The 25,904-nt window shown below is 37.4% G+C and overlaps 2 protein-coding genes across 2 annotated transcripts in view; both read right to left on the reverse strand.

Moving 5' to 3' along the window:
• Positions 1–7,462, reverse strand: part of LOC131788963 (cullin-associated NEDD8-dissociated protein 1) — a 28,404-nt gene extending 20,942 nt beyond the window's left edge. The window contains exons 1-9 of the mRNA XM_059106049.2: positions 7,323–7,462; positions 4,818–4,919; positions 4,580–4,647; positions 3,545–3,657; positions 2,934–3,034; positions 2,321–2,387; positions 1,469–1,567; positions 437–563; positions 47–155 (exon numbers count right to left, since the gene is read on the reverse strand). Of these exons, the coding sequence (XP_058962032.2) occupies positions 47–155; positions 437–563; positions 1,469–1,567; positions 2,321–2,387; positions 2,934–3,034; positions 3,545–3,657; positions 4,580–4,647; positions 4,818–4,919; positions 7,323–7,364 (828 nt within the window). The 5' untranslated portion in view covers positions 7,365–7,462. The remainder of the gene's footprint in view (positions 1–46; positions 156–436; positions 564–1,468; positions 1,568–2,320; positions 2,388–2,933; positions 3,035–3,544; positions 3,658–4,579; positions 4,648–4,817; positions 4,920–7,322) is intronic.
• Positions 7,463–9,400: 1,938 nt separating this feature from the next.
• Positions 9,401–21,677, reverse strand: LOC131788967 (uncharacterized). The gene is made up of 9 exons (XM_059106051.2): positions 21,540–21,677; positions 18,542–18,648; positions 18,066–18,146; positions 16,497–16,788; positions 15,817–15,872; positions 14,669–15,008; positions 13,844–14,096; positions 11,944–12,620; positions 9,401–11,309 (listed from the first exon to the last, which is right to left on the reverse strand). The coding sequence occupies exons 2-9, from the start codon at positions 18,600–18,602 to the stop codon at positions 10,985–10,987; spliced, it is 2,085 nt and encodes a 694-aa protein (XP_058962034.2). The 5' UTR covers positions 18,603–18,648; positions 21,540–21,677; the 3' UTR covers positions 9,401–10,984.
• Between the last annotated feature and the right edge of the window lie 4,227 nt (positions 21,678–25,904).

Consider the following 25,904-nt stretch of genomic DNA (forward strand, 5'->3'; position numbering starts at 1 on the left):
AAACTGTTTTGCATGCTGGTAGTTCAAATAAAGAGTCAAGGCTAACCTGAATACAGTATTCTCTCAGCTCATCATCATTTTCAACCCTAGAATATTGTACTATCATGGGTATGATTCTCTCTAGATGTTCTCCAACTCTGTGACCAGCTTGGCGACTGAAGTGCAATAACATGTAACAGTCAAATGACAAACTGATCCTCAGCAATGCACATCAATTGGAAAAATTGCAGAAAAAGCTGAGAGTTTCATTCAACTCATATCTGGGAAGAGGGGTTTAAAATCCACCGCCTTATTTTTCTTTCTTTTATATTTTAATTTTTTTTTTTTTGGCTTCTTTCTCTGCATTTTCTTCAACAAATGAAAACCAAATAAAAAGAGGGATTTGTGATAAAATAATTCATTTTGTGGAGTTTCCATACAAAAGAATGTGACTTACCATATTGCTCCTATGCACTGGATAAAAGTTCTAGTTGTAGAATGCGAGGCATTTTGCTTCAGTTCAGTAAGCAAATGATCCATTAGTTCAACAAACAAACTGCTGTTTGCACTTAACACAAGATGGCCTGCATTGAACACAATCACATCAAACAAGTACAATAAGTTTCCAACTAGAGATTAACAACTGCATCGCTAAGTGGAGGTTGGGTGACTGAGACATCCAGGGGCTCCCACTATTGGGAGCCAGCTCCTAGATGGAGACTGCTCCCATCGCTGGAAAATCATGGCAACCCAACTATGAACCCTCAAGTAGGAAAGGGAAACAGGCTTGCCACACTGAATGAACAGTGGAAAGAGGTAGGGAATGGGTGGGAAAAACTGCCTGGACAATGAGCTGCCACTCCAAACAAACCTGCAAGTTCATGCTCAAAGCACAAGCAGGAATGCCTCAAACAAAGAGCACATAGAATTCTGATGCATGCACTTAAGTAAAAACTGTTGACTAGTACAGAATGCTGATGCTACATGTACCATCAAAGGTGCTCTTGACTCCAACAGGGTTGTCAAAAAGATTTTGAGAGCCAGTTTGAGTTACAAAGAAGGCAGTTCAATGTTATTCTTCAATGCTGAAAATAGAGCCACAAGCTTTCAGAATAACCCATGTGTTTTTCAGAGTCGACAATTTGTTTTGACAGCTCTGCTCCAAAAATAACTTTCCAGCTATGATCAGGGTAGCAGAAGTTTATTATATATAATAAGAAAAAATTCTTGGATTTAAAGAAATCAAACCGTACATGCACAATACTGAGTTGCTTTTAAAATGGCAGCCTGCATGATGATAGAGCAGTCTGGTTACTCTGTGAAACCTAAAAATTGTGGATATAGTAACCTTCTGTACAATACATGTACCATTTTTGTGACAGAGAAAAAGATTGTTTAGTTTCTGGGGTATAATTCTAGTATAATATGTTTACAGTATGAATTGCAATTCCATGTGAATTCAGAATAATCAGGAAGGTTATTTCATTACCCAATGCAATGATGGTTCTCTTTCTGACAGCAAGCCTGGCACTTGTTAATTGTGGTAACAGAGCTTGCTGAATAGACTGGTGGTATGATACCAAGAGTCCTGTCAAATGAATAATAATTGTATGTTAATCCTTTACACCCTAACATCAGTATGTATAATCTCCATAATGTGCTGGCAAGGAGAATTTGTTTGAAAATCAAGAGGTTCTTCAGTTGATAATCATTTCCTTTATCGTCATAACCTTAATGTTTGACTGAGGGGTGATATTGAAAGGAGAAATTAGATGCTCGTCACTCTCAGGGATTAACCCTTTAACTCCCAAGATCTCCTTAGCAATTCTCCTTACTGTCTGCCATATAATTATTTTGGTGTTATTTTGGAGAATTAAATTTTGGTATTGGATCAACTGATAATCCCCTAATTGATATAGATCTTTCTTTACTCTCATCACTCGTTTGCTTGATGTTGGTTTGAAATAGTAAGGAGAAATTCAGTCTTGGTCACTCATGGGAGTTAGAGGGTAAAAGGGTTCGCTGGTTTGCACCTTAGAGTGACAACTAATCATGTCTACAGTTTTCATTGACTGCAATATGTAGGTGGGCATGGGCAGGGAAAGGAGTAAGAGGGGGTAAGTTCATGGTGAAACTGTGCTACTGTGATAAGGCAGGGGGGTGTTGCAAGATATATATATATATATTTTTTTTTTTGGGGGGGGGGGGTGTTTATCAAATTGGCTACTGTGAACAGTTTTTAAAGCTGACCTTACAACCCTTTGCCCTTTGCATCACCACTTTGGTTTAGGTGATGCTGTATAGCACAACTTAAACATTCCACAAGAATTGCTTTACATACCTCCAAACCTGCTCAACAGATCACCCAAAATATCCAAGGCCTCAAGCTGGACAGAAACATCAGTGCTCTGATCAAAAAAAGGAACACAGTGATAAAGTGCAGTACATACTGCGGCAAAAAAGCTTACATGAATGAAGGTGTTCCATGTTTTGCCACTACTGTAGTAATACGAAAAATGTAAATTGCATCAAATGATTTTTGCACCTTATTGGTCTGAAATCACATGAGACATTGCAATAAAGAATTTCCATTGAGGAGTGTTTCCATGATGACAGTGTAAAATTCTTTGCATCAAATTTTTCTTTGGTAAAAAAAATTTCTGAACCAATCTATACACAGTCAACTTTCCATTAACAGACAACCAATAAAACCAAATTTTTTTCCAAGACCTAAACCTTGTTGAGTTAGCTTTCTCAAAAAAAGACATTAAGCCCAATTATTCATAACTGAGATGTACGAGAAACACCACATGCAGGCGTTGTTCTGTTTTCAATATACTGTACACAAGTGTACTGTATTCACATTTATAATGTTATAGCATGAATACAAGAGTACTTTTGCTGTTAATATCCATTTCAAGGAGAATGCTGCATGCATTTCTTGAAATAGCTACCTTGGAAATAGCATTTGTGAGTCTTCCAGTTATTCTTCGGCAGATGTTGGCAGCCAGTGAAGATGAAGCAGGGGGTAATTCACCAATAACTGTTTTCAAACCTACAATGACAAGTACAACATGCATGTACATCTGTCCTTTGCATCTGTAAGGGAAATTTTTCTCAAAAGGAAGACCTTTTCAGCAAAGCTGGAAGTACAGTACTGAATATGGAGAGTAAAAAATGTTTAAGAGTAGAGCTCTCTTGTAGACATCAGATTATTTCAAATACTGTACAGAATGTATGTTTTTATACAGTTGTCAAATTCATTAGGGCTGTTGTTTGAGATACATCATTTAGTTAATATTTCCTTTTTAAACACAGTAGACATTTCAGTGCTTAGTGTAAAGCTTAGATTAATTCAATCTCTTGTGCATCTTGGTGAGGATGATTGTAACTCGCTGTCATACTACCAAGCCTTTAAGTTCTATTCCTACACTTGTTCATGACTGATGATTTAATTTCTCATAAGACTGAACTTTTTCCAAGTCCAAAAGTGTCGACTTGCACAAAAGAAATGTCCACTGTGTAAATATGCATTCACAAAGTCTGCTGATTCTTAACTGCTTACCAATACTTGAAATGTCTCTCAGTTGCTCATTGTCTGACAGCATGTTTGAGCAGAGTGAATCAACTATGGTCTCCACATGATGTTCCTTGACTTTACTAACCAGAGGGCCAAGGCTAGAGATGGTAAAAAATAACAACACCACAACACGTTAATTTTTTTTTACTGACAGTTACATGGAAATGCATAGAGAACAGTATGGAAAATATGTACACTGACTCTGGGGTGAAGATGAAAGGAAGATCACAGGGGAAAAGAAACTGAAACAAGAGGGAGACAGAGGAGAAGTTTATAGAGGGGAAAGAAGACAGGAAGGGGAGAGAAAACAAAATGGGATTAAAAGAAAGATAAGAAGTATGGATACATAATTATACATACACCATACCATAAGACATGTTATCTAAAGAGCAGAATTTTCAGTAAGAATCCAAATAGGCAACAAAGATTCAGGAGTAAGTTAACCCTTTAACTCCCATGAGTGACCAAGACAGAATTTCTCCTTACAATATCAATACAATATTAAACAGACAAGTGATGAGAATAAAGAAAAATATCAATTGGGGGATAATTAGTTGATCCAATACTTAATTAGCTGAACTAATATTGTAAGAATTGTATGGTAGACAGTAAGGAGAATTACAAATTTGATCTGGGATTTAAAGAGTTAGGAAGGGAGTGTTTGCCAAATATGCCAGATACTGAGCATCTAGCTGGTGAATTTTCCCAGCCACCACTTCTTGCTGAAAACCCTGAATAGACGCTCAGTCAAATGATTGTTTAACACAAATTCTGTTGAATATTTCATGTAAAAACAGATCAAATTTCAATTGGATTTAGGGAGATAAAGGCGTTCATGTAAATTTCTCTGAATTTAGTAACTCTTTGAGCAAGAGGTGCATTTGGGCTGTTTTGACTGTGAATTGTAATTCTAGACCAGGTCCAGAGGTTTCATGATTGAATACAAAATATTAATTTTCTGTAATATTTAGAGTATCAGATCATGTCAACCAAAAGAAGCCAAGAAAATGACATAGTCACCATTTAACAGCAAGGTTTTGTACTTCACCATTCTTATCTTCAAGCAATTTCAAAAGCATCTGAACAACCTGAAATGATCCAAAAAAAAAGGTTACAACTGCTTACAGGTATGTAAAGGTTGACATCAAAAAAAACAAACAAACAAAAGAGAAAAGAAAAGAGAAGTACTTTGAAACAAGGTGTGCTTGGAGCCCCAGGAAATACAAGTTTTGGCTGAATACATGCACGGATAACTGACCTTTCTTTCACTATCGTCATCCAGTTTTATAGAATCTTTCTGGAGTTCAGCCATCAAGTCATTTGTTGCCATAAATCTGAAGTCCTTGTCACTTGATGTCATCTAAACACAAGCCAAAGAATGACAATTAATACAAGCAAACATGCAAAATTGAATAAATGATGCTAATTGTGTAGGGAAATAAAATTAATCACTAGTTGGGAGGCTTCAGAGTTTAAAATTTTGGTTTGTTTGTCTTCAGACTAAAACTGCCCTCCAGGCTCTATAAAACACACATGACTGCATTCTTTTCTCAGCTACTATAGGCTTTCAAGGCAAAAAATCGGCAGTTGCACAGTCGCCAGTGGCGAGTTAAACTTACCAGGGCCACCAAAAGTTAAGGTTTGAATGCTCGATGTGTGACTATGCTACAGAATTTTGAAAAGTTGCTATGTAAATTATGCAAAGTACAAAGTTAAAAATAAAACTAAATATGTAGTTTAATTGGACTACCCTTCTCTTTATTTTGTTGCCTGAACTCTAAGATCATCCATTTTAGGAAATTATTTAGTTCTGAAGTGGAAATTCTGAGCTGTTTTAACAGTGATTTCACGAGCTTGTTCTTTCCTTTTAGTTAATGCTTTGTTAAAAGCCATGGGGCATTTATTCAAGTTTTTCATTTTAAATTAGAGGAAATCGAGGGCTACTTCATTTTGGGATGGGCCACTAAGAATTCAAGGAAACTGGCCCGACTGGCCACCAAGCACTGGAGTTAATTTTTAGCCCTGGGCTTTGAGAACTGTAGTGATGAGAAAAATGTGAAAATACTTTGTGAAAAGGAAAGCATTATTTCAACACTATTCAAATGAATTTATATATCTTTTACAGAGGAAATTTAAAATACAGATAAAATTTTCTTGAGAAAAAAAAAATGGGAAGGCTATGTCAGGACTGTTCAAGATTGATTCACTATAAGTGTCTACAGCTGTGCATACACACACTCCAATAAGAGTCTAGGTACACATACTTAGGTACTCCACAAAAAGAACAGAAAAAACTTAAAGCACTTGCAACAGATGTTCTTAAAAAGAAACAAACAAAGAAACAGAGCAACACAGCTGCAACAAAATCCTGTTTTTTTTGGCAGCATTGCCATTTTATCTTCTCACACCCAAAAGCTAATTTTATCTATTACAGAGCAGACAAATTCAATCTTATGTTACTACACTGAAACTATTATTTTTCATGCATTTAAACTTCTTTCATCTAAATTGTTGATTTTGAGATAGCAAAATGATGTTATTGTTAACTGGTAACTACGTATTAATTCAATTATCCTTCTAAACATCATTTACTCCTCGTTCCCTTTTTATTTGCTTCAAACACCATCCAACAGAGGATATTCTCACACAGAGTAATAGGGAGTATGCCCCCATACCTTCCCCTCCTCTCCCTCCAGGAAGGTGATGCCTACTGCATTACAATTGAAGGCTATGTGGTTGAAATTTCACTCTGTTCCCTATAACCCTCTCCCAATTCTCCTTACAGTCTGCCAAATGATTCTCATTATGTTAGTTTAGATAATTCAGTATCAGATCTATTAGTAATCTCATACTTGATATTTTTCTTTATTCACATCACTTGTCTCCATGATATTGTATAGATATAGTAAGGAGAAATTCTGTCTTAGTCATTAACAAGAGTTAAAGGATTAAATCAACTTCAAAGCTCTGTAACTGATGACTACACTGTTGTTTGTAAATTAACCCTGCAATGTTAAGTTGGAAATTTGGAGAAAGCCTTCTCCCTTTTCACTACATTATATCAAATCAGTGTGGAGAATATGAGAACTGATCATCACTGACAGTTGAGTACAAGGAAGTCTACTCAGGACATGGCTGGTAAATTTACATGGAACATATTATCTTCACTACATATTGGAATACCCCATTCACTCAACACAGATTTATCTGCATTTACTTTTTCACCGATCGTTTGGAGTACATCTGAGTGACAAGAGGCAGCCATAGAGGAGACTACATTCAGGCTGTCATGAATAGAGAGGCGCAAGATGTAAACGACGTCTTTCGCAGTTGCGAGCCCATATCTACCCAGTTTCAGCGTAAGAGGAAAGGTAACTGACAGAAAATAACAATCTACTAACTCCGAGCTGCCGTTAAGTGGGCTTTTTCATACATGCGCGATCACTGATCGAAGCTGAGCGGATACAATTATTCTGCAATCTGTTTGACATTTCTCTTTTTGTTTTCGAGATCACAAGTAAACGAATTCAATCCCTTCTAGTGCCTATTTTACAATAAGTCGAAATGAAACCGTCCTCACCAAAAGGCTCACACCTTTTTGATGGAACAAATTGGCATAAATAATCGATTGAAGAATTGCACTGTCAGTTATCAGCGGTGGGATCGGATCATGGATCATTGTAACCTGCACCCACACGTACACAAACTAAAATGAAAAGTTTGCCATCGCCAAAGAAAGTGAAATAACTCAAATGCACATTACCTTGTCCAAAAGAGACGCTATATGGTAAGGTGAAGTCGACATGATGATACCTCCACAAATGACAGTTTTCCGCAGCTACAAAGATGAACTTAGAGGAATTTTTCTGATCTCTCTCCTCTCGATCACACTCATCACGCCTGCTTTCTTGAAAAACCGCTGGTCGTTCGCCGACTCATTGTCTCAGAAATACTCAAAGAACCTGGGTCTGAGGACGGCACTGATCAATGCCACGAAATTGAACTTTGGAAAATAACAGTTTTTTTTTTAATACAGCCGCGCGTTATCGGGCTAAAAATATTCCGTAACCGCGTCTGACTAGACTGTTGTTATGACAAATTTATTTGAAAATACTTTTTCTTTTGTTATTTAAACAGTTGTTTATGGTCAAATTTAAGTGCTAGTTTAAAATATTATTCTGTGCGAGTAACTGTCGGAGTGCGCGGAATAAATTAAAGTTTCTTAGTTGTACTACGTCGTAAAAATCAATATAGACATCTCTTGCCTGGGGGCGAGATGATCGAAGAGGTGACCGGGAAGTTTTGTAGAGCGTACAGTGATGTCGCGGCAGTGGGAAGGCTGCTAAAGCACACTCCTTTTCAATCACATAGGATCTAAGACAGATGGGTAAAACCGTTTCTGTTATTGTCTACATTAAGGTTTCAGTATTTTCTCTTGTGTTTGGTTGTTTATGTTGCGTGTGCGTTTCTTTTGTTGTTGTTGTTGCTGTTCACTGTTTTTGTTTGTTTTGTTTTGGGTTTTTTTATTGTGTCTGGCCTTTTGTTTTTTTGGCTTTGTTGCTGCTCTAGTCAATTTGTTTCATCTAAGAAGCGTAAAGTATACTGAGGCTCTGCACACCATGAAGGACCTGAAGTCAGGAAAGGGGCTTTGGTCGTAGGCCTTAAGATGGATGGTCAGGGGGAGCATGTGCACCAACCAGCAAATGTGAATACATTTTCTTACTATTTTTCAATGGTTTTCTCAGAGAAATTTTCTGCTGCAGGCGCTGGGGAAAAAAATTCTGAACCTCTGCTTGCTCTTTTCGCCTGAAAAAACTGATTGGGCCGATCAAGCGTTTGAACGTGCACCCTTACAGTCGGTTGTTACCAAAGTACGTCGGTGTCGGTAACTGTTCTAGTCAACACGGAAATATAATTTAGGGAAGTTCAATCTCCAAAAGCCCTAGTTTAAGCAGCGTGAAGTAATTTTGAGCATAGCTTCTCCTCCAACCTCGTCTTAACAGGTTTCTTAGGCAGGTTTTTTTGAAGATGGCGGTACGAAGAAAGCGTTCAGATTCGATCGACCGATATTTTTAAAAACCGAGAAAACCCTGGGGACGAGGTTGGCTTCTCCACTGAAGGGGAATATACCTGTTTGCTGGTACCCGATATCAAGCTTGCTTGGACAGAGACGCTGTGAGAGAAACACATTTCGCCAGAAGCCACTATATAACGAATCGAACCGACCGGGCTTAAGTTTGGACCAAGAGTTTCTTACTGGGATTATAATTTACATAATCGAGAGTCCGGGGTGGTATCAATTGACGCTCCGAGTCTCCTTCTTAACAAATACAGACTGACATTATCCCAGAACACGCCATGCGCGTTGAACCTGTTCCAATTTACGGACAAACGACACAAAATAAGAAGAAACTTCAGCGTTTATTTCTTAACAATAAAAGCCACGTATGTATGATCCTTTAACGCAAATTTAGATTGAATATTTTAAAAACAAAAGCAAAGTAATAAAATCTACCAATCAGAGCAAAGAAAGTATCACATGGATTAAAATAAGAACTCAAAGTAAAAACAAGCAAACTGCCCACTGCGCGGGAAAACGCGAGTGACAAGGTGCAATTTTCTTTACATTTGCATCTGATTGGTCGAAAGGGTGACACGTGTTTTTAAGACCAGTCAAAGGCCGCTGTGAAGCAAAACCCGAGACGCTATCATTAAGACAGTCAATTAAAAACGCTTTGCGAAACCTGAGGAGAATTTTTACTGCTATGACAATACGCAGGAGTCAGTTAAGATTATTTCTTTAGTATATTGAATTGTGTTCTTTCTCCTATTTTCTTTTAAAACTAAAAATTGACCTTAGGAAAACCCAAGTTAAATAATTTACAATTTACACAGTTACAATAAGTAACAATCTTATATAACGAATTTATATCACTTCGTAAATAAATGAATTAGAAACCACGTGTGCCCACGTTGCTTGAGTGGTACTTGTGAACACCGTTATCATGCTTTAGATTAGGGCGTATTGAAAAGGTGTATTACTCTAAAGAAACAAAGGTTATTCTGTATCTTCACAGCCTTGTCTGAACACCTTAAGAAAGGTGGGGGGGGGGAGGGGGGGGGAAGACGGAGGTAATTTTTACGAAGTAACCCTAAGCAAACCCTCAAACCCTCAAGGGCATGTATCACTGTCTCAGATTTTCACCAACCTCCCCCTCCCCCTCTCCCTCAACCAACACCACCACTTTCGTGTTTAAATGAGGCTATGTGACCACGGAAGTCCTTTACTGCTTGAATAAAGAAGTGTGATGTCAATAAATCGATAACACAAATGCTACATAGATTGATCAACTCTAACCACAACAACAACAAAAGCAAGGTAAAGCAACAATAACAAATATCTAATGTTTTGCCGATTTACCCGCTTATCCTACGTCTAACAACATTACCGGTACCCCGCTCTTCTGCTGAGAAAAAAAAAGACTAATAACATAACATAATAGCATAATAAGTTATCGAGGTTTAAAATAAATTACGTACTCAATAAATTAAGGGGAAGAACTCTTTATGTTTAACTGTAAAGCTCTAGTTCTGTTGACGAAAAAAGGAAAAATTCCATACAAAACGAAGTACTGGGTATGCTGTCGGAGCACCCTCTAATGTAAAACTGCACTCTGAGTTTTACCTCGTTTAAAACGTCCATCAAAGCTCTGATGTTAATATGACTAAAATCATCCGCCCGAATTTAGCAGTGGATTGACTGCGCGTATGAAAATCTACATGAAACGAATAACTCTTGCTAAGGTGATGACTTTTATCCTCAGCCAGAAAGTACACGACGTTAAGGAATTTTCACGTAATAACTCGATGCGACTGTGAACAAATGAAGTAAACCTACAGCTCGACCAAGCAAACCGCTACCAATTCAGTACAACAGAAGTAACACTGTGTAAGACCAAGGCACGACTAATATACGACTTAAGGCCAACTCATGTACGACTGAAGACGAACCCGAAACGACTAAGGACGACTCCAGCACGAATAATGTAAGACCAGGAATAGCTCAGGTACGATTATAGACAATCCTGGTACGAGTCACAACCGACCTCCTATACTACGACTGTAGACGACCCTGACACGACCGTGAAACAACTAGGACTAATTCCAGTACGACTAATGTACGACCTGAGAAGACTCCGATACGACTGAAATATAATTGAGGACGATTCCGGTGGAGTACAATTCCGGTTGAGTACGATATATAAATGCAACTTCGTTCTTAAACACAACTCGTACAGCACAAAAAGGAGTTCTGATAACCCTTTTAAATTAAGTATAGATGCTCTCTTCGCCAAGTAAAAGTTAGCGAGCTAGATTCATACCCAAAAAACTTCATTCTGTGATTGAAGACATGCTGTATCGAACTTAGTCCTCCAGAGGATGTCGTGAGAACTCGACCATTTCACTACCTGATGTAAAAACGAGAAAATCTTGCTCAATATCCGGTTGTTTAGTGCTTGCGTTACTTTCTTTGTTGTCGACATTGCCATTTACTAATCCCTCAGATCTCTCTTTCAGAAATTCATCGTTTGAGGCGCCCAAGTCCCCTGAAAAAGCTGTTCCATTGTCTCGTATCTCTGAAGACAAGGTGTAAGTAACTGGGTGAGTAGCTGGATCCTCGCTGCTATTTCTACCACTGCCATGATCAAGTCTTGGAGACTTGTTTAACCGTGACGGAGTCACTTGTTTCCTGAAATAATAATAATAGCAATAATAATAAAATGATTAGAGTGGATCAAAGAAGACAAAGATAGTTTATCACAATCATTCAAAAGTCCATCACAGTTTAAGATGGTTCGCAATAGTCTACAATGATATTGCTAAGACAAACATAACTAGTTTTAATTTACATCGGTTGATGGCCAAGTGATGAAAAATTTCAAGGTTGTTCAGTCGCAAATTTAAGGTAGGTCTGAACTTCTCTCTGAAAGTAGAAAAAAGATATGGAGGCCTAAATTTTTTTAGCTGACACGAACAAATAAACACTAGATTAGATATTAAGCAATGATTGGATGAGGCTGAGCATGATAACATAAATTATGATTCTTCACATGAAAGAGCGTCTGAACAATTTCTGGAACTTTTCGTTCATGAACTTTATTCGTCTGGCGGTTTTTTTCGGAATCATCTGATAGCTTCCATGCCACTTGGATGAAAGTGGCCTCTTCTTCAAAACGAGGCCTGGTGCTCAACCATTCGCATGAATATGAGTTTAATTTGTATGTGAATGAAACCCTATAATCATATGAGAGGATGAGCTCAAGGACTCGCCTTGAAAAAGAGGCCAAAGGTAATTCGGAAATGGCCCATTATGAGACACTTACCGCTTTGATTTTAAATGAGCCAGAACAGAACTTAACGCTTCTTTCGGGTCATTTTCACCGTGACAGCTAGTTTGCAAATGTCGTGAAATGTCATCTAACAGCCGGTGCTGTGACACATCGGTGTGCTGAAAATCTACAGCGTCACGCAGTCGTTGGTTTTCTTTCTCCAACAAGTGAATGCGCTCCAAATACGAGTTCCTTTCAGTTTTAACCACCGTTAACCTTTTCAGTATATTGTCACGCTCTTCATTCGCTTGCGTGACAATCTCCTTCAAAAGTGAATAATCAGAATTATCTCGATCACATTCCATTTTCTTTTCTGTCACAAAATCGCTTTTTGCTCCTCCTAATCTTTCCCACAACTTTTCAAGCAACGATTCTTTGCAGTGATTCGCGCTGAGTTCTACGCTATTGACTACCGTTTCCCTCTTCGTCCTTAAAGAGTTTTCGGCCACGCTACTTCTCGTTTTTTCTTTCCTAATTCTCTCTATTGTCCCCAATGCCTCTGCATGTTCTTTTTCTAGTTCCATTAGGGCCGCGAGAGCCTGATTCCGTTCCTTTAATGCTTGGTCGCGCTCATCAGTCAATTCCTTCATCCTTTGCTTCCAGTCTTCCTCGGGCTCTTCGCAGGAATCCTCCCCTTGAAAGGTTCGAGCTAACTCTAATTCGTTTCTAGCCTACAAGAAACTTCGGGAATTAGTTTGCGAGACTTTAACGAGAACACTTTGCAATGTTACGAGTTTCAGGCATAGAGGTTCAAGAGTCAAGCTGCATTGTAGTTTCAAAAATTTCAAATCAAGGAGACAAACAAAGGACACACAAACAGTCAATAAACTTTAATAAAGGTGGTAAGTTTCTAAAGAAACTGTTGTGCTGCGTCGGTGGGAAAGTATAACAGGGTAATTAAGCATTATCAACTGATTTGATAATGTAAATTGGCCACCGTAACGAGTTTTAAAGCTGACTTTTCGAGCGTTTGCCCTTCGTCAGAGCGAATCAGTGAAGGAAGGGGCTAAGCTCACACGAAGGGCTAACGCTCGAAACGTCAGCTTTAAAACTCTTTACGGTGGCCAATTTACGTTATCAACTCAGTTGATAATACTAAATGACCCAGTCAATAAACTTTCCCAGTTGCAACGAATTCCGGGAAAAAAATAACTTGAACGATATTACTTAAACAGGACAGAATTTCTCCTTAAAACATCAATGCAATATCAAGTAGACAAGTGACTAGAAAAAAGAAAAATGCCAATTAAGAGATAATTAGTCGATCCAATACCAACGTCTCCAAACTAACATCATCAACGTCTCCGAACTAACATCATCAACGACTTTATAGTAGACAGTAATGACTAATGATATCTTGGGGGCGATCGCATCACTTTCGTCTTTTTCTATCTAACTAACAAAGTTAATATTTTCCTGTCTCTTCCTAGTCAAAAATGTTTTATATATTGCAAAAGAAAAAAAAAATTTAATGAAAATATCGCGAGGTAGCTGCGTCAAGAAAGACCGAACCTCGTTCCCAGGGTCTTTTCTCTTCCACCCTCGAAGCTGGTCATGTGTCTCTTAGAAATTGGGAGACACAAAAACCAAACCGAGGGACGGTCTTGCGCGTCAAGTTTTTGGCAATACTAACAGGATGGGTAGGGGGAAACTTTTTGGACCCCAGCTTAAGCTTAGGGAGTTGGAAAAAATTGCGTCGAAGACCCAACCCCTACTCCCCTAATAAAAGGTTAAAAACAGTTTAAAATCTCTTGCTCCTTACGGTATTCTTTGGTCTGCATAGGCACGCGACTGAGCCGCAGCCAGGGTCCCTTCTCGAGGGAGAAAGAGGGAGGACCCTGAGAACGAGTTTGAAGAAAGCTCTTGAAAGCCACTTTAAACACATCGAGGTTACCTGAGATTTCTCAGAAGACCCAGAACCTTTATTGATAGGTCTTATTCCCCTGTACACATACTGCTGCCCAATGGAAGACACTCGTACGTTCTTCTTGGGGATCAGTCGGTTTCTAGGACTGGCGTAAGCGGACAGGACTAGCTGGTGGCATTCTTTGTACGTAATGTCCACATTAAAATCTTGTTTGAATGCTTTTACCACATCTTGAACGGGAACATACCATGAACTGTCCTGCACGTAGCTTGAAACCACCCTAAACATTGCAGTATTAAAACATTAACTTAGTCTTGTTTGTGTTGAAAGTAAACCGTATATGTAGGTGTCAAAGAGTGCGAAAGAGAGCAAGGGAGGGGAGAGAGGGAAATTCGAAATCAGCACAGTACGCCCCCTCGTTATCTTCTCCTCTTTCTAAAGGGATAGTCCTGTTCAGTACAACAAACGTTGTTATTTGACCTTCATTCCGACCATAATAGTGAATTAGTACCTTCAGCAACTACTGGTAATTGTTGTAGTAACGAGACAATGTTTGAGACCGTTTCGTTTGCGAAATGTGATCCAGCTTTCGCACGCCTCAATCCCTCCATCGACTCAGGCGCGATTTATGGCTATCAGTCCGAAGCATTAGGAAAGTTTCAAGGCTTCATTTCTAGTGATACAAAATGCACATTTAACTTTTTGACCGCCAGCACTTAATTTCTTTTCACAATATTATTCCTGAATCACACATTACGGTCGTAAGAATAAAGGAAATGATCACCAACTAAAGAAGCCTTGTTAGCAAGGAAAATTCTTAGAGAACAGTATGGAGATTATTTCTCCTCTTACCATTCCTGCAAATTGGAGCTGTCCATAACTAAAGCTGATCTCTCACTCCCTTCACATTCGACGTTGAAATGAGTGCTCACATCTAATGCCATACCATCAGAACCACTATCACACCCAGGAGACTCGCCACCGTATAGTCCTACACCGCTGCTGTCTACAACCATCGTATTGGGGCTACAGCGCTCCAATGTGGCACTTGTGTAAGCGGGTGAACTTTGGTGATGGCCGGCACCTGCTGATGATGAGGAGTGTGGTGCAGGCGACGCTCGCTTCCGTGATACATTTCCAGACGCAACAGGTGGTGTCCATGTGCTAGTGGTGCTTACACTTTCAATTTTAACTGTGGTTTGAAAATATTAACTGTCAGTTCTCTGTTCTCTGAAATCTCTAAGAACTGGGAGTAGGATATGGTCAGATACGATGTAAAATAAATACGAGATAAGATCAATCTGCCCTAAAACCTTTAATTTTCTATCCATTTTTCAGCCACAAATTGTTTCACCTGAAATCTATTATATCCTTATATCAATTTTCATATTCTCCATACTGGTCTCTCTACACTTCAGATGGTACTGAGAAGGAGAACTTGTTTGACAATCAGGAGCTTCTAAAATTGGTGATCATATCCTTTATTCTCAAGACTTTTACATTTTGATTCACCACAGATACTGTGAGGAGAAATTAGATACAAGTAACTGTTAGGGTTCAAGGGTTATTCCCCATTCAGTCAAACGTTAACATCATGAGAACAAAGGACCAAACACAAAAGAAAATCTCGATTGTTTTAAAAACAAAGTCTCCCAGTCAGCACCATAGGATATGTCTGGGGAACATTATGGAGCGGAATATGAATGCTGATGTTAGTGTGATGTGTGAGGGGTTGAACTGCCTGTATTATATTTTTCATGACCTGAGTTGAAACTACTGTAGTAACTCTAGCTCGACCAGTTCAAACAATTAGTGAAAAGAGTGGAAACATACGACAACCCAGAGGATGGTAACTTTGATCCGCTAATAACTCGCCAATCTAAACATCTGTGCTATTACAGAAAAATGCTTACATTTCAACAGCGAGACACCAGATTTGGAAAAAAATGTTCTAGAAAAAAGAGAAAACATTTATCACTGCTAATAAACAAAAGTCTTACCTTCATTGTGATGAGTGGTTCTGGAAGGTTTCCTTCTGATATTTACATACAACCACCTAAAGATTTTAGTCAAGGAGTCAAACACTGAATCAAATTTTTTAAAAAAAACCAATTGCTACTGCTAAGTGAAACTTAATGACCATCTAGAAGTATTGATCCTCCAAAACTAACATCAATACTAAAAAAAAAATCCTAAAGTTACCAGCCTCTGTAGTGACCACCCTTCCTCAGATGCACCCTAGGTTCTCCTATGGAGTATTCCTCATCAATCCTCCCACCCAAACATTCAACCCCATAGTTTTTACCCCCCCTGCCCCCTGCCCCCTGCCCCCTGCCCCCTGCCCCCTGCCCTAACTCACCTCCTTCCTGCCTCTCACTCCTAATAATGAAACCAGTACAGTAGTTAACTTTGCTTGAGTGTTGAAAAATCAAAAGCAAAGTACTCAAAACAGGCAATCAGAATAACAGAAATAACACAAGAAAGCAAAGACAATAGCAGTTGGTTTCAGCTTTGAATCTGATTGATCAACAAGGTGGCATACACTTAATTCAAACCAATTCCAGTGCAAAGTAAAACGAAACCAAAACAACCCCAGATTATTTTTTACACTTAATCGAAAATTGAATTTAATCATACACTGTATTTCTAAAAACTTCTTTTCAATTTCCCAAAAGGATACGCCTTTCTATACTGATCCTCTTTGACCTGTCTTCTCTTATACTCTACCTCTGGAAAAACCTTTTTGATGCGACCAGTCAACACAGTGTCTCGAAGGTTCAAAAGGTTGTCAAGATCTGGAAAGTCACTTAAATGTCGTTGGACAACGCTTGTCAAGAACTTCACCATATAGAGTCGATCAATAGTGTAACCTGGACACACTTCAAACTCTTGACGAAGAGCATCAAACAAGATTTCATCCAGTTTTAAGTACAGCTCTTTCTTTGGTTGGGGTCTTCTAGGTCCTTTTGAATCTATGAACATCAGATGAAAGATAGAAAAAAATTACACTCAGAAAAAAAAAAAAACAAAATCGCATGCACAGTTTCAGCCTCCCTCAACCCTCTAACTCCTGAGAGTGACCATGACAGAATTTCTCCTTACTATATCTACACAATATCATGCAGACAAGTGATGAGAATAAAGAAAAATACCAACTATGAGATTGCTAATTGATCCAGTACCAAATTTCCCAGCCAACAAAATGAAAATCATTTGGCAGACGGTTAGGAGAATTACTACTCCGATCTTGGGAGTAAAAGGATTAACTGCACCTTAAAGCACCCTAGCATGGATAATTTCCACTTGGGATCAGATCCAAGGAAAGCATGTACATAGATAGAATGGGATTAATAGAGGTTGGTCTTATTAACAAATAAAACATTTAACAAGAAAACCAGTCAAAATTAATTTTAAAAAAAATTAATTGAGGAGTCACTTTGACCAATAATAATAGTTTACAATCTTAGTAGCTTCTAAAACTTTTAATTAAGACACCCTTCTAAACAATCTCACTTAAGAGCTTCTTTCAAATTTTTTGGCTGATTTAAAGATCCAGTTTTGACCAGTATGCACTGCATGCTGCATTGGCCATCAGGGGCCATTAACTTGGTTCCACAAGCTTCAGGAAAATAATACAAGCCTTGCTCTCACGAAAACCATAACAAAACCAGAGGCACACAATGTATAATGGCCAATACTGGGTCTGTAAGAAACAAAATGTCCTGGAAAAGGTCCTAATAGGATACCTCTAATGTCTAGTCTGGAATATGGCTGCAAAACAAATCTGTCACGTGAATAGTCTGGTTTAATGTCCGGCACACTAGGTCAAATTGTAATTTGTAATCCATATAAAAAGTTCATTGCCAATGGGAAAAATTTTTACTGAATCATGTTTTAGACATTCCCCGCACAAGTCATGTCAACCAGTCCTCAAACAAAGGAGTATTTGATTCTGAGTCCAACCCATTAAACTAAATGTTGTTGGCTTCATGACATTTCATGACATTTGCAGTAAGAAAGTACATACATGTATTCCAACAATTACCAATCATCTTATTTCTCCTTACAATATCACCCCTGAATTACACATTAAAGTCACAAGAATAAAGAAATGATCACCAACTTATGAAACCCTTGTTTATAAAACAAATTCTCCTTGTCAGCACCCAAGGAAATGTATAGAGAACAGTATGGAGAATATGCATACTGATGTTAGGATGTAAAGGTTAACAAAACAGGAGTAACTTACATTTCTTTTTGATTGCTGCTGTTTGTGTTGGCTTGAGATAAACCTTGTGAAAGTCCCCTCCAGGAACAACAACAGCTACATCTAAGGAAAGATTCATTTCAGTGTGAAACCCATTTCTCTGTCACTCTATACTTTAAATGCCACAAGCATCTCATTTCTTCCTACAATATTGACCCTAAATCACACATTAAGGTCACGAGAAACTCTTGTTTGTAAAACAAATTCTCTTTGTCAGCACCTAAAGAAATGTAAAGAGAACGACAGTATGGAGAGTATTCATACTAATGTTTGGGTGTAAAACATTGAGCGAATAGCAGTACAATAAACAAAAGGTTTTTGATGAACCAGCTCAGTTCTTTGACAAGAAAAAACTCCCACTTAAAATTTTCCAATAAAAATTTAAAAAATACAACAACAAAAAAGAAATAAGGAAAGAGAATTTACAGATAACTAAATTATTAATAAATAATGCAGACCTTCTGAAGAAAGATTCAAAGTTTGATAATCAGCATCACTGACTATGCTATCTTCATCCATATCAAGTCCTGTATCATAAATTATCGCCGTAAATTATGAAAAAAAACTGAAAGAAAAAAAAAGATGTTGCTAAAGTGAATATTAATCTCTATGAATTGGAATCTAGACATTGATAACTGAGAGGCCTGGACTGGGTACAAGCAGGGTGCAAATTAGTATATAGTACTTTAGTATATTACTGCTTAGGTATCTGTGCACATCTTTTTAGTAATCTGGCAAGCAAGTAAATAACAAGTTTATTTCTAGCTTTAAGAGAGTTCTAGTCTCCCTCCCATCCAGACAATCAAAAGTATTACATAAGAATCATTGTATCTTAATTAATCTCACTTGTGTTTGTTAATTATTCTGGATTACTGGATTGTTGGTTTACTGTATTTGTCAAATATCTTTTATGTAATAGTCTAGTGTGTTATTTACCTAGGATATATACATTTAAATAGACTGTCTGGTCCCAAAACAAGCCTCTGTCTTTTGTGGCGTTTTAAGTGCACATGTACACTTACATGATAATAAAATATTTGGAAGTCAACACTCACTTACTTACTCTCACCTATGCACTCTATCTGTAAAAAACACCACAGACTGATGACCTTGCTTAAAATGCCCTCTAATTGTACCTTTACAGCAACCAATGTTATTTTGTAAGAAAGACTTGTTTCTCATTGATCTCTCTAGTTTTGATTAGTACCCTAAGATTTCAATATCAAAAAAATATATATAAAATTATATAAATGTGGGGGTAGAGTCTACCTTGGCATAAAGTTCTCAATGCTGTGATAGCAGAGCTGAGTATATATAAGTGAAAGAATCAAAGAGGACACATTGATTCTCTGTTACCCTGAGTTTCGCACCTAAGCGCTTGTCAGACAGAACTTTCTATATGTATGTGTCCTCTTTGATTCTTTCACTTATATATAAATTATATATATATATATATATATATATATATATATAAATTATATATATACATAAGTTAAAGAATTAAAGAGGACGCATCGATTCTCTGTGACTCTGAGTTTCACGCCTAAGCGCTTGTCAGACAGAACTTTTCTGAAAAAGAAAAGAAAAGTTCTGTCTGACAAGCCCTTAGGCACGAAACTCAGAGTCACAGAGAATCAATGCGTCCTCTTTAATTCTTTAACTTATGTATACTTAGCTCTGCTACCACAGCATTGAGCACTTTATACCAAGGTAGACTCTACCCCCACATTCATTTATATATATATATATATATGTATATATAATATATAATTATATATTTCAAAATATACACTGCACAGTAAGATTAACATGCAATAGAGACTTGTGGGACTGGGCTGAAGAGTCCATATAATCAAGAGTACAGATAATTTAAAGTATAAATAGTGATGAACCAAAAAACTGAATACAGATCAATTAAGCAATATCATCATGATGCAAAAATTAAGGGCCATTCTCAAAGAGGTTTGGATAATCAAGGTTTGACTGTAGTTACATCATTTTGTGACACAAGTATTATATAATATTACTATAAACTTATGAATCTTTTTGGATTGACATCTTAGTTAAAAAGGAAACAATTCTCATCCTAATCCTGAAAAAAAGTTACCAGCATTCTTCCTCAAAAAAAAGAAAAAAGAAAAAAACCCAATGTTGAATTAAGACCTTTGACAACTTAATCTAATTACTTCAGGCACACTTGCACCAGCATACAGTCGATTGCAAAAAGCTTGACACTTAGAAAAGAGTTTACAATAATAAAAGATGAGACCCTGTGGCTCCCTGGGTACACATACACACAACAGCCACCATTAGCAGGTGGTGAGCAAAGCTATCCGCACTTTCTTGGAAGGAAATAATTACCATAACAAAGGTTTTTCGTAAATAGTGACAAAAGTGAATCACTAATTATATATCTACACAACCACTTCCCTTCAAGCATTTCAGCCTCATCATTCATGGATCATACTTTTTTGGGGCTCAACTTTTTTGTAATCAAGTGTGTAAAATAATATTCTAATTGTTCTGCAGAGAGATTTCAGTTTTTGCTGAAATCCACATGATCACACAAAACACATAGAATCATAAAATCATTTAAAAAAATCAACATTTTTATTATCTTTCCCTCATATACACTTTAAAGTTTCTTTTGAATATTTATTATCAACAGTCCAGACACTGTTAATTATAACACCTATGTCTATCATTCCATATGTTCCTATTGAAAACTTGTCTGATAAGATAGCCAATCACAAACAGTAAAAACAGTATGTCAATATTATATTAAAATATGTGTCTGTAAACCATAGCTACACCAGGATTTCACATAAATATAGTCCAAGAGGGTATTAAGCACTTTGATACTTCACTCTTAAACTTTAGGATTTTTTCCTGAATGTTTTTTATTTGAGTGTTTCACACCAGGACAAGATCTGAGTTTTTAAAATAGAAAATGAAATCTAAGTTTGATGTGAAATGAATTTCCACAGCTGTCGGTCGTGGGACACTTGAACGCCAAACAAACAGACAGCTGTCACAAGCTGAATGCAAATGGTTTTATTTTCCTTTAAGCAAGAGCAAATCGAGACCTTTTGAAAATGAAATATAAAAACGTTCTTTGAGAATCAAAACACAAGAGTTTTATTTTCTAGAAGGAAACTGCGTCCCAGAAAATGAAATGAATGCCGTCTATCTCATCGAAGACACCAGCAATATATATGTACTGACATCATTTTCTTATCTGTGAAGACAGTCGAATCTAACCCACAATTTTATCGTCCTTAACCGAACACAGTAATTCTACAAAGTGGATTATACGAAACTGGATTATAAGTTACACCGACTTCTTAAATCCACGGGCCGAAAGAGCCTTAAAACTTGAATATTCAATTTTTCCAACACAAACAAAAGAAGACACACGTTGTCGATCTTCCGCAACAAACGCTTACTGACACTTACCTTAAAAAAATCCCGTTTATTTAAAAAGTTTAGCCGGATCAAAAGTGGTCATACAAGGTTCAAGGTTCTGAGGAATCATTTCTTCGTCGGGGCAAAGAACACTACGTAAGGTCTGGCAGTTGACAAAACCTGTCTGGGACACTTATTTTGTAATGTGTGACACACAGCGAGTATTGACTTGATCACAACCACTGACATGACCGCGGGCTATGAGATATTTTCGCTGCGTGACAGAGACAATTAGCGTGACTTTTTTCTTAGCTATATGTCATGCAACCATGAGATTCAATCTTGTAATTTCTTCAGATCTAACTAGAAACTTAACCCTAACCCAGCCGGGTCAAAAATGTCAAAAATCATCCCCATATTGAAGACAGACGATGAAACGAACCTAAGCAATATCTTTGTTATCTGATTTTAACAGAATTCCCTCTCTATATGGGTTGCGCGAGAAACACTCACCCAAGATGCAACTAAAAATATTGAAAACACTATTTAGAACAAAAAAAATTTGTTTTGATCTTGGGGTGAAAGGCATCGTGGTTTCCCAATGTAGTTACCTATTGCTCTAGAAAGTTTGGTACTAAAAGAGCCGATCTCATCTCGCTGTTCGCCGACGCATTAATACTACCCACAGGCGACACGAGGACGGGCGTCTTTTTTATTTTATTTCAATTCTTTTTTCTTCTCATTTTTTCTAAGGGCCTTACGCGAAACGAAAAGCGATGCGTGACTTGCGCAAGTAAACAATTAAACAACATTACTTTCGGATTTAGCGAAACGTGACTCTCGCCTCGCAGCATATGGAGGTGTTGTGTTACAACAGTTTTGAACAAGGAAAAACGGATTCCTAATGTCTAGTTGGTCTTAAAATTTTATCGTCCTGTGATTTATATATGTCACCGTCATTTATTTCTAATAAACCTAATTTTCAATAGCCAGTATTGCATGTCAACACACGCATGGAATGGTCGGAAAACTATCTGTAAATAACTTGATGGAAATCGACATATCCCAAGACCTAGAAACCCCCTTCTCTGTTCCATTATTTTCTATTGCCTCATCACTTTGTTTTTTGTGGAGTTGTAAACAAACGCTTTTCATCGTATCTAAAAGACTAGACGTAAATTATGCAAAATAGTCCAACCGTATCTGAAATAACCTTCACAATATGCGGCTCTGTATCAGGACCTTTATTATATATTTTGTACATCTTTGTACTTAACTATTTTTTCGATCTTTAATCTCTCTTTATATTGCGGATTATCTGTTTGTAAGTCTCACCTAAACAAAATATCACTGTTACAGTAAACGTGCACTCCGTCTCATATATTTTGCATACATGTATGAATACACCATCCCTCTGCCGGTAAAGTTACACTTCTACCTCAACCCTTTTTGTATAGTAAAAATTTATCTGAATTGATTCATAATGTTAAAATTGCCTCAGATTCAATAAACATTTGTAGTTTATTTGCGGAAACATCTAAAGTTCATTTTACAACACACGTTTTTCTACTTCTGATAATATTTGTCTTAAAACCCCTAAACCTTATATTGTACAAAAAAGTGCTTTCTTAAGAATCGGTGTCACTGTGGAATGAAGTTCGACGCCCTTTCAGGGAGCTACGTACCGGAAAAAATCACTCAGATTTAAATTTGAAAATAAACTGCTTAGTATTTTCGAGAGAGAGAAAATTCCCTTTTCGACTTACACTAGACCATTCCAATGGTAAGACTTTCAAGTACTCAATAGCGGAGCTCGCAGAGCGTAGCCCCATAATTATCCAAAATAGTAGTAACCCATCAAGCCGAAAAAATTTGGATGTACGACCGTACGACCGTATGACCGACCGTACAAGGTGCTACTTTTAGCATGCGCGGCCAACTGTACCACGGGCACTATCTTATAATCAGTCCTCTACACGGATACGGAGAAGTTGCGAATGAAAATCCATCAATATTACCAAGCACTTTATCCACTGTAGGGGCTTTAGTTTTGTTGAAGAGACGTGCGGGAAAAAAGAAATGCGAGCTCCGCTCTTAGGCTTGCCTAAAGCTATATACTAACGCCCATCACTTGGCGACCATGACGGTTAAATATCACGTTTCCTGCCTTGCATCATTTCCAATTACTTGAGATCATTCTTTACGCATCTCTCATAAATTAATGCAGAGGCACTGCAGTTGAACTATTTACCTTCGAGTTTATGATTTACCAACTATATTTTCATTCTTGATTTTCTACGCGAGTGGTCCTCGTTAACATTACGAGCGATAATACTTCTAGATAAGACATTCTGGTGGTTTGTAACTAGCATTAAACACATCAATTGTGTTTAAAATGATTATGACAAGGAAAATTGGACCACACTTAACCTCTTATGAAGATGAAGTTAAGGATTTATTTATGAATCCTATTACGTGAAGTACATTTGCTTCAAAGTCGGTCTGTGGCACAGTGGCGCATAGGACAATCTGATAGCTGATGAGGTTTGTAGACGAAGTAGGATGAACAGTTTTTTTTAAAAAAATCTTTGCAGAGAATTTGAAAATTTTGTAATTATTACTAAAGCATACCGTCCTGTAAACTTCACCATCTTCCACTGTAGGATGAGCACCACCCAACCAGTCTGACAATTTTGTACCACATCTTAATGATGGCACACCTGTGGTTGACATTTTAGTTCCAGCAGTTCCCACAAAACGATACCATCCCTCAACGAGTATGTCGTTACACAAATAATGTGTTTGGTTTTCGGGAGTTACGTAACTGCTTTTTCTATCAGCATCTCTTAGATTCTTATAATGATAACAGTAGTCGGCTACAAAGTTCAAAAATTTTAAACGGAAATTTTAATTCTTATCGTTACGATTGTAACTTAACTGCAAGAATCTCATAGGGTGAAGGGTTTTAAAAGCTTCATAGGTTCCTCTGACATTATTATAACTTAGCACGAGGCTTCTGAATCATTTAAAAAATAATCGAGGGTAAAACCATTCTTTTTGTGAAAAGGAATTGATTACAATGGATTCGTGCTTCCTCTCAACAAAAGGCAAACCTTTTTTACAATATTTTCCTGTCCAACCAGATGAGTAACACACACACGTATAGTTCATCTCGTGGTTCACACAATTTACATCGTTTTGACACTGATGTTTTGACATTCATGGGGGTATGCATGTATGTCTTGTACAAACCTTCTGTCTTCATGTCACAACCAGCTAAAATAGAGTTACCAGATCTGGTTGAATCCATCCAATAATTATTACCGCTGACCACCTTTCCTCCTTCACTCGCCTTGATCTCCTTGCACGATTCCGCAGGCAACTCACGAATTGATCCGAGGGGAACTGCATTGAAATGGCCCATTTTAGCGAAAGGAGAGTAAGGAAGATTCATTGCTGACAGCGTAAATCCTTGAAATTTAGATTACCCATATTATAGGATTATAGGAAATCTGCATTGAAGCCAGGATTGTGACTACGTGGAACGATTTTACTATTTTTGTGCAGATACATATGGTTGTTGTGAAAAGCTGTTATGCTGCAAAATTTTGTTAAGCCTCTTTCATTAGAACATTTTTTCTTAGAATGTTGTGAAATTGGCCTACACTGAATTCTAATTTTTCTACCAAATTTTAGATTCTTTTGAATATTATTAGATCAGATCTCCTAGTATCAGTTATCAACAGGTCTTTTGAAAACTTTTCATAATTACGTGAATTGTGCAGATGTATTGTACATTAATTTTTCTCCTGGCCCTGTTCACAATTTATTATGTAGGACTTGGTATTATATTGGCCATAGATGTGCAGTCAAATTTAAGTTTTGTGCACAGCCATGCATCAAATTTTGGTAATAAAACATTGTATTCTTCCTTAAACTAGTGGATAAGAATAGGAAAGAGTAAAGATTTACTTTGCTTGGAATGTTTAGGACTTACTCTATAGTTAGTAGTCTATAGACACTTCTGTAAAAATATGCGACAGACAATGCCCAGCCTCATATTGGGTACATTTAAAGTTACGCTCGCAGATCGAACTATCATTTGAATGGCTTCCGCAGTCTTCTTATAGAACAATTTGAACACAAACACCTCGGAGATCAATCTTTATTTTCCGATGTTCAGATGGCCAATTCAATATTTCTTTCTTTGTCAAGTAGCATCGATCCATCAAGGAGTGTTTTCAGTAGAAACGTAACTATTTGACTCACAAGGAGTACATTCAAAATAAAGGCTGTTATACGAATACAAGGCCAGAGCTATCGCAATTGAGACTATCTTAGGTTTGGGTGTGTTGCTATGGTGACACTTACAGACCGATGCAGTTGTAATCTTGGCGTTCTATTTTATACTCGCGT

The sequence above is a fragment of the Pocillopora verrucosa genome, chromosome 5 (assembly GCF_036669915.1).
Source record: "Pocillopora verrucosa isolate sample1 chromosome 5, ASM3666991v2, whole genome shotgun sequence".
Taxonomy (NCBI): domain Eukaryota; kingdom Metazoa; phylum Cnidaria; class Anthozoa; order Scleractinia; family Pocilloporidae; genus Pocillopora; species Pocillopora verrucosa.